At 41.3% G+C, this 13,938-nt stretch overlaps 1 protein-coding gene across 2 annotated transcripts in view; it reads left to right on the forward strand.

Annotated features, from left to right (window-relative positions):
• GRIA3 (glutamate ionotropic receptor AMPA type subunit 3) overlaps window positions 1-12,466 on the forward strand; it is a 282,189-nt gene extending 269,723 nt beyond the window's left edge. Inside the window, exons 14-15 of one of the 2 annotated variants that reach the window (XM_065900583.1) lie at window positions 9,523-9,637; window positions 12,221-12,466. In XM_065900583.1, the coding sequence (XP_065756655.1) occupies window positions 9,523-9,637; window positions 12,221-12,466 (361 nt within the window). The remainder of the gene's footprint in view (window positions 1-9,522; window positions 9,638-12,220) is intronic. The other variant, XM_065900584.1, reaches the window with a different exon arrangement.
• The last annotated feature ends 1,472 nt before the right edge of the window (window positions 12,467-13,938 follow it).

Below are 13,938 nucleotides of genomic sequence, written 5' to 3' on the forward strand. Positions count from 1 at the left end.
GAAATGCAGTTTTATTATCCTCACAAATATATAGGAACTAGAATAAACTAACCAATGTGATGCTAGGAAAGGACTTAGGGAACTTGTTTTAGTAAATTCCAAAAATGGCTTGCAATTAAAATTAGTTGTGCTTCCTTTCACATGCGTGCTTTTAAAGTACCTAAAAAGAGTTGTTCTCTTAAGAAATTCAAACATGTTCCTCCTCCCTATAACTAACAATCTTTTTTTTTTAATCCCATACATTTGCTTAGCAAGTGTCCTATTCAGAGATAGAAAACAATTTATACTTTAGGACAGCACATTTCCAAATGTCCTTGGCTTCTGTTTGGTGGTACAGAGATGAATGATGTGGTACTGTTTCCTATATATATAAATGACATCCTCAGTTCTGTGTGTATTTCTTCTTCTTCCATGTATGTCTACAATTCTCCTCTCCTATGCCACCGTCTCTTAACCACTTCTCTTCCACACCCAGAACTCTTTGACATTCTTGGGCCTTAGGTAATTGATGTGAATCTGCATCTGTCTTTTACCTGCAACAAGATGGACCTTTTATTGGCAGGAGCCATCCCTAAAGGTAGACATTTTGGATACCCAGGGTTAAGATGGATCCCAGTGACTCTCTATTGACACTGTTATGTGTGTAGTCAAGAATCATTACAGATTGATGGCACTCCCTGGGTCTTAGAAGAAGTTCCTGTGAATCACCGAGACTGGTTTGGGATCAAGGAGTAGGGTGAGTATATTATGCTCTTCGTTGGTTTGCATGTCTCTATGCTGGTGCCGCCTCCTGGAAGTATGAAGAAACTGACAGTTATCTTTCCTGATAGTGACTAAATGTGCTCCTTGAACTTACTCAGGTTTTCTTTCCAAGAGCAAACCCTCACTTTCTTTCAAGTGGCTGCTTCAAACAAGGGACCTTTTTGCCTTAAGAACTGAACCAGTCCAGGGACTACCAAAACCACTGATTTTACCAGATGGTGTTAAAGAATAAATTCTACCACCGGAAAAAAATATTGTAATCCAGAAAGAAAACATTTTAAAAAATTAATCCATTCTAGTGAATTTTTTTTTTAAATTGACTGCGTGGCCTTAACATGGTTTCTATGATTAGGATGTGATTATTTGCCTTTGGTATTATCCTGATAACTTGAATGTGTTTCTTATTGACAAATAATGAGCAAATGTCCAACACCAGAGCTACAGAAAGAGGAGCAGGACTGAAAAGCCTGAAGGTAAGAACGCTGTTGAACAATTGCTAAGAAGAAAGACACCGCTGCAGTGCACAGTTAAATGGTGCATGTCTATGCCCTTTCTGCCCCTCTAAGACCAAATCATTTGGTTTCCTTTCATTTGGAAAGAAGATTATAGAACTACACTCTCTGAAAGGTAGGACAGCCATGGAAAAGAAACACGAAAGATTTGAAATGATTGAAATACATTCGATGAGGGTGGGAATTGAGGTTGGTGGAACAGGGTGGGGGGCAGATTTCTTTTATGGAGAACTGAAATCCAATCTCTTTTGACTTCCTAGAGAGCGGTATAGCATCTGGCCCTTGGCACATGAGGCAAATCTCCATTTGTCAAAGGTGGCAAAAGTGTGGTCCAAGTGCTAGATTCACCATAAAGCTTACTTTCATCTGGCTTTGAAGCAAATATTTCTCAAAATATAGACCTAAGACAATAGCATACGTTACATTAAAAAAAAAAAGAGAGAGGGAGAGACTGACTCTGCTAGTGTGTCTTGTCTAGCATCACTGCTGGAAATGCAGAGAAGTGGATGCTAGCATGCGAGCTGGAAGAGGGTGGCATGTACCCTGGAGCGGCAAGCAGAAGTCAGCTTTCAGATCTGACATACAGACCCCCATTTGTTGCAATCTATTGGAGTGTAAGCTAAGACTGATTCTTTTTCTATGGGTCAACGGAGGGCTATGGGGGGGGAAGAGGATGCTGGCACCCATCATCGAGATTAAACTCTCAATGAATATTTTGCCTAGAATCAGGAGAATGAACTAGATGTCTTCAGAAACATTTGTCATGTGAGTTTCTGGTCGGTTTCTGTCCTTCTCAATCTACGCCTCTCTTTCTCAGTACCATTGGGATGAACTAAAGAAAATACCCTTGTATGTGATAAAACCCAACGAAGTGTGATAGTTTGAATTTTTAATGGATCTCAAAACAGACTTTTCAAGTGAATCATATGAATTATGTACTTGGGAAATTATCTGTAGCCACATCTTAAACAAGACTGGCTTCTGCAGAAGCTTAGCATCTTCCCTGAGCCCCTTCTCCCGGTCAGGGACAAATTGAGTAAGAAGTCTTTCCAGACAAATTGGGTTATGTGAGACAGTCCGCAACCCATAACGGTTTAGGTTTCCTGTTCTAGAGGGAGAGATTGGACAAAGGCCCAGTTTGGCAGAAATCCATCAGTGAAACTCACAACTTGTATAATCAAGGGATCTATCACTTTGAATTTGAGAGGTTATCATTTGGAAATGCCCTGGTTTTATCCACATATCTCCAAGTGACTTTGGGGGCTGCTTCTCTAGCACAGATGCTCATCAATAGGTTTCAATCACTAGCATTGTTGGGCCCTCAGTAAAATAACTCACAGCTTTCAACTCCGAATGTTATATGCATGCATTATTGAATTCGCTCTTTGCACTTATATTAAATTATGATCTCATTAGCAAGGAGTTAAATAGGTTTGAGCTACATTTGTGAACTACATGATATAAATACTGTCTCAGAGGAAGCATCTAGCAGCTAAGCACTGCACAACTCTGCAAATCATTGTGGCTGCCCCTGTGGAATGAGGGTCACTTGGGCGGCCAGAGTCCAGTATTACCAGCAGTCATATGTGCCTGCTCCCAGCTTGTGGAGAAAGCTCAGGCTGATCCAAGGGTAGAAAGATTAAAATAACTTAAACCTTCATTCTCCTAGAATGCTGCATCCAGAAACCCCTGTGAAAAGAAATCGATAAAGCTTCTTTAAAGGGGTCCAGATACTAATGTAGTCTAGGGCACATTTTGAACTTCCACAGCCTCCAACAGCTACTGTAGAGAGGTAAATCCCTTTACTACACATATCCCAAGGTAACTTATGGAAAAGAATATAAAGGACTGTAGAATAAATCCTTTTATCCAACAAAGAATCTTCTCTTGCTTGGTTATCAATTGGCTTCAACTTCATAAATCAAGCCCTGCCTGGGCAGAGATGTCTGTAACTGCCTTCCTGCCTGAAAAGGCTAGGGAAGCAAGTGAGCAATTCGGAAAGGTGACTTGTCACCATGAAAACCTGAAATATATTCAGTAGAAAAGCCAGTGAAAGATGGCTTTTCTCCCTCCACTGGGCCGAAGATAATTTTTAGAAGTTGTTCCAAAAAATCACTAGGTACCAAGAAACAAATGCAGTAACTTAGAGTGAGCTTCGGATGAAGCATAGCATGAGGGATGGGCTTCCAGCTTAGCTTGTGATAAGTTTCTGTTATCATCATTCAGATATTGTGTTCTTAGAGCAAGTTTCTAATTAACTATGCAAATACACCATCCTTGCTCGCATATTTCTTTTACTTCTCTGTGATCTCCTTGTCTTTCCCTCCATGACCTACACATTTACACATATATCCATCCCTCCTAAGGGCACCATTGATGATCTCTCGGCACCATTTATTAAACAGACATTTGCTCTTTAGATGTCCCTGCTCAGAAAGGAGAAGTGAAGGCATGTAGAGCAGAGTATATCCCACATTCTCTCAGATCAATCGTACTACACCATGGATTCCTATATTTTTCAGGCCCAGAACAATACCCATAGTACAAATCCTTATCTCAACCCTTCTAGGATCACCATATGGGGGAATCAACTTGGTCATTAATTCACGAGCCCATTTTTTTTTCTTCTCCACTATGGGAAAACTCAGCACCCTCACGCCACTCTGTCCACATTTCTCTCTTCATAAGAAAGAATCCAACGTGGCTCCAAACTACCTATTTTAGGTATTTCCTGAAATCAACTTGAAAAATAAATTGGACAGTTCTTTTGAAATATATCAACATTTTTAGTTTTAGGGTTTTTTTTTTAAATAAGCAGTTTCTACTTTCACAGGGGAAAAAAAATGGTCTTCTTATCCTAAAACTGTCTTCATATGTAACACTGGCCATCACTAAGATGACATTGAACTTTGCAATGGCTGGTTCATAGCTCCCAGGAACGAGCTGGGAACCTAGACAATCGCCACCCGGGGCTGGATGCCCTGGATTAATGAGCACAGTGCTTTGTCGCTGAGTTGTTGCCAGGTGTGGATGGCAGAGATAAGCAGAAATTTGTATCAGTTAGTTATGTTTTCTTCAAAAATAGAACTCATTTTCAAGGCATTATGAATTACATTACTATCCCAATTAAAAAAAAAAATAGATGCTACTCCGTGACTGTTGGCAGCATTCAGGAATAGTCATCCTGCCACAGGTCTGTGCTACCTTCACATGCTGTTAACCGACTATCTAGTTCACATTCACTCTCATCCTCTCCATCTGATCAACAATCCATACACAGTTTTATGACATGGGTGCAATTTACACCCTTTACATAGGAGAAGTTTACACCCTTTCCCCCCTGAACATTTTTTAAACGAAATGGAACAAAGAGTTGGAGTTTAGAAATAGTTACTCTTTGCTTCCTTTCCCATTTCTCAGGAAGCTTTGTATTTTAACAAGGAATGCTGCTCAAACTTAAAGGTGTGAAATCCTCATGATGGAAATAAAGGTACCAGTGAGGAAAATATTTGTGGACAGGGGGATGTTCCCAGACCCCTTGAAATTACATCACAAAGCCCTCCTGTTCTCTCCCTATGCTTGCCAACCTGTGTTTTTGTCTTACGAGGGCTCTACTCAGCAAAACGTCCATAGCAAGCCCTTCAGAGGGGAGAATGCCTGCCTCATTTCCATGATAGGAATCTGATCGACTTTGTTTAATTCTTTCTTTTCTCTACTGAAGTGAGTACAGTAAATATTTCTGACTTATAATTCTCTCAGGTACCAGTTAAGGGCCTCCAGTAATTGCTCTGAAACATTCCCCTGGAGACGTATTGCTGCGTCACAGTGAAAGGCCCCAGCTGCTAGATGTACCCTTGCTAGGATGATAGTTAATTGGAGTATGGTGATCCCTAAAGAAAAAATTCATTATGAACATCCAAGCCCTAAGAATGAAAACAATGAGGACTGCTACCCCTTTTCTGTGTGTTCCATTGGAGAATGTACAGTACAGAGTTGGATGCGTGTTACTTTGCCTTCTGGCCTGCCCCATAAGTTGCTGTGCAGTTTTGAGCAGATTACTTAACCTATCTGTGCCTCGATTTCTTTACTTATAGAGACCATAAATCTACCTTCTTGAAGTGATTATTAAACTTGACCAACGATAGTAATAATTTTATTATGTGTGAAGTACTAGGCTGAAAAACAAAAGCTAAAAGAGAGTTTTCTAATCAAGTATTTATTGAGAGAACTATTCTAAGTGGGGAATACAAATACATAAGTCATGGTCCCTCCCCTTGAGAAACACAGCCTAGAGGGAGACACAAGACCTGGGCCCAAATAATAGGGCAAGGTAGAAGAGGAAGGAGGAGGGAGAGAAAATATTGGGTAAGGAACAAAAATGGCATCATGGGGAAAGTGACATTTAAAATGACCAGATGTCCACCTAATTCCACTTCCTTTAAAACACCAAATTGTGTGTGTGTGTGTGTGTGTGTGTGTGTGTGTGTTGGGAGGAGGGTGTCAATACATTTGGTTGATTTGAGTTTGGCAATACATCCAGTAAGGTACAGTAAGAGAGAAAATTACGTGGTTAAAAGCAGTTTTTCTCTGCCATCTTGGGAATTTATTCCACCCGCAGCAACATACAATTCTAGGAGATTTGGCCTTTAAAGTACTTTCTTTTCTTGGCAGCTATCCTAACCTTGTTAAGTGGTATTATCTGTGATTTCTGATTACAGCTTTTATGCTCCTTGCCTGTGCTACTTCTTAAAATGCTTGTTTTTCTCCTTCATTTTTATTTAGAAGTTCCCAAGTGCACATTGGTTCCCTGTCAGGTTCCTTAAGCCCTGTGATTTTTTTTTTCCAATCAAAGACTAGACTTCTAAGGGTATATCATTTGTCAGATTTCTCTAAAGCCCTGGGGCAACAGATGAGGTCTGGACGCTCTAAGGCAGGGTTTCTCAGCCTCCGTACTGTTGACATCTGGGGCTTTGTTGTGGAGGGCCTCCCTGTGCCAAGTAGGGTGTTTAACAGCATCCCTGGCCTCTACCCACTAGATGCCTGTAGCATTCCCCACCCTCCCAGTTGTGACAGTGAAAAATGACTCTAGACATTGTCCAATGTCCCCCGGAGGACAAAATGACCCCCGATTGAGAACCATTGCTCTAAGGTAACCTCTACTATAACCGTGGATGCCATGGGCATAGAGAGCACCTACCAACCATTCTGTGGGAGCCACCTGATGGCCTAAGGCAGGGGTAGGCCATTTGTCAGAAAAGTAGGATGCTAAGTTGCTGACCTGGATGCTTAAATGCTCAGCCTGGGTTTTGGCAGGAGTGGAGGGTGGCAGCCCAGACTAGGCCCCAGCAGGGGAAAAATCTACCCTCCTCTAAAACCAGTGCATCTCAACCCTTTTTATCCCAGGACCCCTTTACACACTTAAAAGTTATAGGGAACCCCCAGAAGATTTTGTTCATATGTATTGTCTATTAACACTTAACATATCAGAAATTAAAACTGAAGAATTTTAAAATAATGTATTAACACCCTTAAAAATAATAAACCCAATGTATATTAACATAAATAACATACTTTTTATGAAAAATAACTTTTTAAAAAAATTAGTGAGGAGCGGCATTGTCCTATTTTTGCAAATAGCTTTAATGTCTGGCTTAATATAAGAGAATAGGATTCTCATTTCTGCTTCTTCATTCAATGTGTTGTGATATTACATGTCATGTAGCCTCCAGGTAACTCCACTGTACATCATGAGGGAATAAGAGTAAGAAAGACAAAGAATGCCTTAGTATTATTACAAAAATAGTTTTGACCTCACAGACCCTATGATGAAAAGTTTTCAGGGATCCTCCAGGGGTCCTTGGACCACACTTTGAGAACCATTGTTCTAAACGAACATGTCACACTTTTATCAACCTGGCTCACTTAAGGGTTGACAAATTTTTTAAAACCCAGGATCTCTAGGGAGAGGTCTCTATTTGGACCTTAGTGTGAGGGCCTTTAATCAGACTGCTCTGTTCCTGAGATCTAGAAAGAGCAGCTGTACTAAAGAAACTGAATGAAGTAATTTGAAGAGTATAGTAGCTTGAGGGAGGTGGGGGCCTGGTAAGGGCTTAGAGAGCAGCGTTGAAGACACTGGGCCCTTTACAATAAGAAAAAAGGAAGCACAGAAAGGAAGAAAAAAATGCTTTGTAATTTTTCCTGAGGTCCTGATGGGGTCAGTCACCCATATGCCATTGGAAAGCACCTCCCCTGCAACTTAAGCCGACTGTCCTAATCCTTAGCCTGGGTCCCAGTGCCTAGCTTAAGGCACAGCACTGGAAGAAAGGTGGTTGGTGATAAAGTAAAAAATAATAGGGGGAAAGGAGAGAGAAGGAGGCCAGACAGTGGGGATTAGGGGAGAAGGCAGTTCCAACACTGATCTCAGGGCCATAGATGGCCTGTCTGTCCTTTAAAAGTCTAAGACTTAACTTTCACTGCCAGTGATATACTAAAGAGGCTCCAATTTTTATTTGAGTATCTTTTGTTGCTTTGCATTCCAAGCAAGTCTGGCTAGCATCTGAGAAGCCTCTGCTTCTGAGCACTGATTGAAGGAATTGTTTAAAGTATAAAAGGACCTCAGTTTCCTGGTGAGAAACAAAATGCAGACATTCTGGCTGCCAAGCTCTGCACTACCCAAGAAAGTGTCACCTCCGTGACACTAAAGGTTTACAGTTCTTCAAATCCCAAGTACTCTGAAATTGCCTATTATTTTAAAATGATGATATGTTTCTCAGAATTCTCAAGATGAGATGGTCCTTCTGCTCTCAACAGCAAAGGGGAGAAGAAAGGAAATAGGCTTTGGGGACTTGGTCTGATAGAGGCCAGATCTCTGTGACAACAGAAGTCTTGTCAATGACTGGATATGTTAGTGGGTCCAAGTTACCCAAAATAAGCTCAGAAATTCTATGGAATGTTCATAGTTACATAAATATATCCGTTTTCCTCCTGGTAAATTGGTGGCATTCAGAAAAACGTGCACTAGTATTGGCAGTACTGTTCACGTGAATCTGAACACAGAGTAGTTCGTTGCCTCATAATAGAAATGTGCCACCCTCTGTAAATAATGCATTTTTAATCTAAAGTTATTAGAGATACTTTATTTAAGATTCATTAGCTCTAGAAAGGAGACAGAGTAAAGGTCATTATTCCCATTTTACAGCTGAAGAAATTTCTAAGAGAGAAGATCGTTATCCTAGAACCAGTAGGGTATCCTGCGTTTGCCCAGTGGCTCTGAAAGAAGTCCTCACACTTTAAGCGGTGGAGGACGAGGGAGCAGTGGGCTGGCCTCCTGGGGACTTATTAGCCTCTTAGTTGAGGAAGTCTTATCTCACTAGAACAGCTCATCTAAACTTCCTCCACAGCGCTACCCATAGGGGCAGTCAGCTTGCCATTTCAGGTCATGCCATATTAATAATCCATTTTTAAACAATCTAGTTCACCTTTTGGTGATCTGAGTCGCTCACAGACCTATGACCATATCAGAGAGACAGCTGATCAGTAACTCAAAAACAATCCATAGACCAGTTCTCCCATTGTTGAAAGTATTCTTATCCAAAACTCAGAGGTCCACGTTATACCTTTAATACTAAGACAAGTATGTGCTTAAGAATGCAGTTTATGAAGACACGTACGTAGTACAGTTCTTTCTGAGCTCATTTTCAGCTGGGCAACAGATATGTATGATAAAGGACAACTCATCAGAAGGCATGTTATTCACGTAGAATCTACTATCCTGTTCGGATTCATCCTTTTGTCTCCACATGTGGAAACGCCTCCCCTTCTGGTCCCGCTCCCTTCCCCACTCCTCCATAAAACTTGCTTTCTGTCTGGAAGTACAACAAGACACCCAGTTAGATCAAACCTAACACACCTCCGTCACAAAGCTACTGCAAGCTGCCGCCGACAATTGTCACTTGAGGGGAGACCCTCCTCACCCCACACAGCCTATCTGAGGAGTGCCTTTTTTCTATCCTCATTATTTAACAGTGTGTGCCGATTACTCAAAGCGATATGGGCAGGCCCTGGTAAATATAGCGTTGCTGTAGTGTTAATTTTTATAAGGTAATGCTCAGGTTGCCTGCAGTGTCTAAAATTACTCTGTGGCCAGGGCCCCCTGCTTTATCGCTTTCTATAGTTTTAAAGTAGTTTGAAGCTTGAATAACATAAAATAACATAATATAATGTTATTTATGTTATTTCCCACGTGAAGAACGCCTGTAAACCTTGCAGTATTGAAACTCAGTGAACAAGGCATCTTAGACAAGCTGAAAAACAAATGGTGGTACGATAAGGGGGAATGCGGAGCGAAGGACTCCGGGAGTAAGGTCAGTCGCTGAAGGTCTTTTTGTACTGATTAGCAATCACATTTTGAACCACTGTTTATTTTCTACCCTAAAACGGCTTTCCTTCCCAACAGACACCCTGACACAGTGGGACCCCTTTATAACACCAGCGCTGAGGGAATGAGGCAAACACCAGTCTCAGAGACCTGCCATGTGACATCAGTCATCGACTCCGGCGAGCTATCCTTACGATTAGGGAACTCAATCTGACCCACCATGTTCCCAAAGCAGTAAAATCACGAGCTGTGTTATAAGGGGGTTTTACTGTATTTCACATTTCGAAAGTTCAAAGAGAAAATAGAACAACAACGACAACCCAAAAAACAAAAAATGATCCAGTTGTGACAGTACTTTTTCTTAACCTCTTACAGTGTCAGAGACTTTGTAGTTGTAAATGCCTTTGGTTATGAATATATTATGTCGATCCCACCTGAAAACAGTCAAAGAAATCAATAACAAAGACTGGTCTCTGTAAGCAGAATGATTAGCCAACCTCCTCTCAGCTGCTGTCGTATTGAGTTCAGCATCTATTTGGATCTCGAATCTCATTAAGTCTGTCACACTTCTCTCTTCCAAAGGTGTCATTTGAATCTCTGTACGTAATACTTTTAAAATTCAGTCGCATGCTCCTTAAGGGTATACCTTCCCAGGATAACATCACATTGATAAGCATGAAACACTCTTCCCCGCCTCCTTCCTGCCCCCCTTTGCTCCCCTAAGAAAGTTCTTTTTTAGTTTCAATTTTTGCCTTTCCTTTTTTTGAACTAATATTGTGGTATCAGTTAATTCATTTCATGAAATGCCACTCATTTTCCTTGTGCAGTGAACCATTTTGCTACTGGTTTTCTACATCCCACAGCAGGGAATTCTTTGAAACTTAAATACGTGGAACTTGAAACTTTGTTGCTACGGCTTACATGGGTGATGTAAAGGACACTTTTTCCCCCATCAAAAACCACATACATATAAAAATCTAATGGGAGAGGGCAGGTTACCAGAAATTGGTCCCTTTCCTAATGGACTGTGGAACATCCTTGCAGACAGCTTCACCTGCCTCCTTAAGGAGATGATCCATTGTTTCCTAAGTTATAGAAATTCTTACCACTTGTCTAGCTAACTGTCACTCATCCTAGAAGAGTGACTATTTGCAAGGTTGTTGTAGACATGAGGCATGTCCCTACCCCTCTTCCCGACCATGCGACTTAATTCCAATTGGCCTTCTTATTAAGGTAAACAAGTGCAGGACTGGCTCCTATGAAAACAGAATCAGGACATGGCCATATTGTCTTTACATTTAATTCTTTACATGATACCAGGACTGGCTGAGCCACAGAGTGTTGAGTGTCAGCCATGGCCGTCATCTGGTCACTGTGCTATCATTTGAATAAGATACTCAATTCACTGGCTTGACAATTTGGGTATTCCATTCCGTTGTATTCAGCAGCAAAATGGTTACATTCCCTCTAAAAAGACTACAAAATGCTACTTTATTTTATTTTTTTCAAAGAAAGGCTCCTGGCCCTTGCTGTGTCCTACCTCAAGGTAGGGCTCAAGGCACCAACTTTTTTCCTTCCGTTGTTCGGCAGTTCAGTCTCTGCTTTTTCATACCGGCAGATAGCTTAGTCGGATTTGCAGTTTGACCTGAAAGTCACTGACCGGCTTCCTCGATGTTCCCCCCATTTTAAATAGAGAGCAGATGAGTATAGGGGTGTTTTGTTTTGGTTTTTTCCCCTAATTATTCTCTACATTCCCTGGAGTAAAAGCTGAAAATGAGCCGGATTTTCTTTCTAATCATCAGCCTCCTGGAAAAGTTTTCTGATTTGTATGGAGCCAATTCAGGACCCAGCGGGTCCTTAAACTCTCAGGAAGAAGGAACAGAGCCAATTCTTTGTGCTGTGCCCTTGTTCCCGCAGCACAAAGACTTGCTGCTTTGAGGATGAGGCCTTAGCAACTAGTCCCCAAAGGAGCAATTTCTCAGCCACTGGGTGAAAGGGGAGAGTTAATCCTTTTAAAACACACCCTTGTGAAGTAACTCCCCAGATATGAATATCAGGAACCTCTAACGTTCTCACCTGTCATCTTAAAGACCAGTTGTTGACAAGAACAAGGGAGAAAGAGGTGTTGCGGGGCAGAGAGGGGAAAGAGTGCTTCAAGTTCCCAAATGAAAAGAGTGTTACATTGACAGAGATGATGTCACAGCTCAACTCTGGCAAATGGTGTTTATCAAGGCTGGCAGAGGACTAAGTTGTGCTTGTGTTTCCACTTTTGCTCCCATGGCCGAGTGCTGTTTCCTTAGTTGTTGACACCATCTTGAGGTACTAATGGATTTAAGGAGTCAAACTAAAAGAGCATTTAGGGGAGGATCACAACTGTCAACAGAAGCACCATCTACCATCTTGCTGGCCATTGTGAAACATCAGCCAGTTGCCAGAGTTGAGTCATAGCATTTACATCAATGTTTAGCTGTTTTACAACTTAGAACTATCATATACTGTTGCAATGCATTATAATGTCCCATTGTCTTTGTTTTCCCCAAGAACTAATCACCTTGTTCATTTCTCTTAGGACAAGACCAGCGCTCTGAGCCTGAGCAATGTGGCAGGCGTTTTCTATATACTTGTCGGAGGTCTGGGGCTGGCCATGATGGTGGCTTTGATAGAATTCTGTTACAAATCACGGGCAGAGTCCAAACGCATGAAACTCACAAAGAACACCCAAAACTTTAAGCCTGCTCCTGCCACCAACACTCAAAATTACGCTACATACAGAGAAGGCTACAACGTGTATGGAACAGAGAGTGTTAAGATCTAGGGGTACGGTTAAGGTCTAGTAAACTAATCAGCTTATGTTACTGTATGTCAATCTCTTTTTCTTTTCTTGTTGTCTTTCAGTTTTGGTTTGTTGTTTCAGGAATTGTCTATTCTTTGCAACCATTTGATTCTTTGAAAATAATGGTTGTGCTTTCTTGTCAGACAGTGGTGCTTTCCTAATAGCATAGTTGTAATTAAATTGTGGTCTGCGACCCAAAAGGAAAAAAAAATTCTCTAGAGCAGCACTGTTCAGTGGGAATATTTGCAAGCCACATGTGAACCACATGTGTAATTTTAAGTGCTCTTCTAGCCATTTTCTAAAGTAACACAAGCAAAATTAATTTAATGATATATTTCATTTATCCCAGTATATTCGAAGTATTGTTTCAACTTGTTATCAATGTAAAAAGTGAATGAAGTGTTTTACATTCTTTTATATATATATATATATATATTTTTTTTTTTTTTTTTTTTTTGGCGGTACGCGGGCCTCTCACTGTTGTGGCCTCTCCCGTTGCGGAGCACAGGCTCCGGACGCGCAGGCTCAGCGGCCATGGCTCACGGGCCCAGCCGCTCCGCGGCATGTGGGATCTTCCTGGACCGGGGCACGAACCCGTGTCCCCTGCATCGGCAGGCGGACTCTCAACCACTGCGCCACCAGGGAAGCCCTTACATTCTTTTCTTCATACTAAGTCTTAGAAATCAGGGGTGTCTTTTATACTTATGGCACATGTCAATTCACACTAGCCACATATCAAGTGTTCAATAGTCACATGTGGCTGGTGACTACCATATTGGACAGTGAAGCTCTAGAGAAAGCAGCTCTCTGGAACTGATGTTAAAATGAGGAATGGAAATGGGGAGCTGCTACCTTGAGAAAGGTAGTGCTTCTATAGGGGTGTGGTGGATCTCTTAAGTATAAGCCTGAGACAATTTCTTTAATCTTTGAGTTCCTTTGTTGTCCCTTTCTTGGAACTGATGTTCATTGAGGTAAGTGTCTCCCAAAGGACAGTCTAGGTTCCCTGCTGCTGGCTGTTCCCAAATTCATACTTAAATGAACCTAACTGATGCCACCTTGATTCTGGCAGCTATAGCTAAAACTCACCAATAACTCAGACATGTTCAAAGGCGAGCTTGAGTTAGGATAACATCTCCATTCTGGAAGTGTTTAAGAGAAAATAGTTTTGTTACCTTCACGTGCATCTGTCATCAGTAACACACCTATCCGAAGTGGAACAGAACAATTAGAAACTTCGCAGCCCTTATTCTAGGTAGATTTTTGACCTCTTGAGTCAATGTCCATGTGTTTGAATTTCTACAAATGCATCTGTGTTTTGACCTTATATTTCATGGTGCGGATCTAAATTCAGCCAATTTTTAAATAATATTTCATCCACATAAATCATTTGTCCTCACCATGGAAGGCATTATCTTGTTTGATGAAGTTGCTGGTTGTTCTTTCCTGCTGCAGGC

Source organism: Phocoena phocoena, chromosome X, assembly GCF_963924675.1.
Source record: "Phocoena phocoena chromosome X, mPhoPho1.1, whole genome shotgun sequence".
In the NCBI taxonomy this organism is placed as follows: Eukaryota; Metazoa; Chordata; class Mammalia; order Artiodactyla; family Phocoenidae; genus Phocoena; species Phocoena phocoena.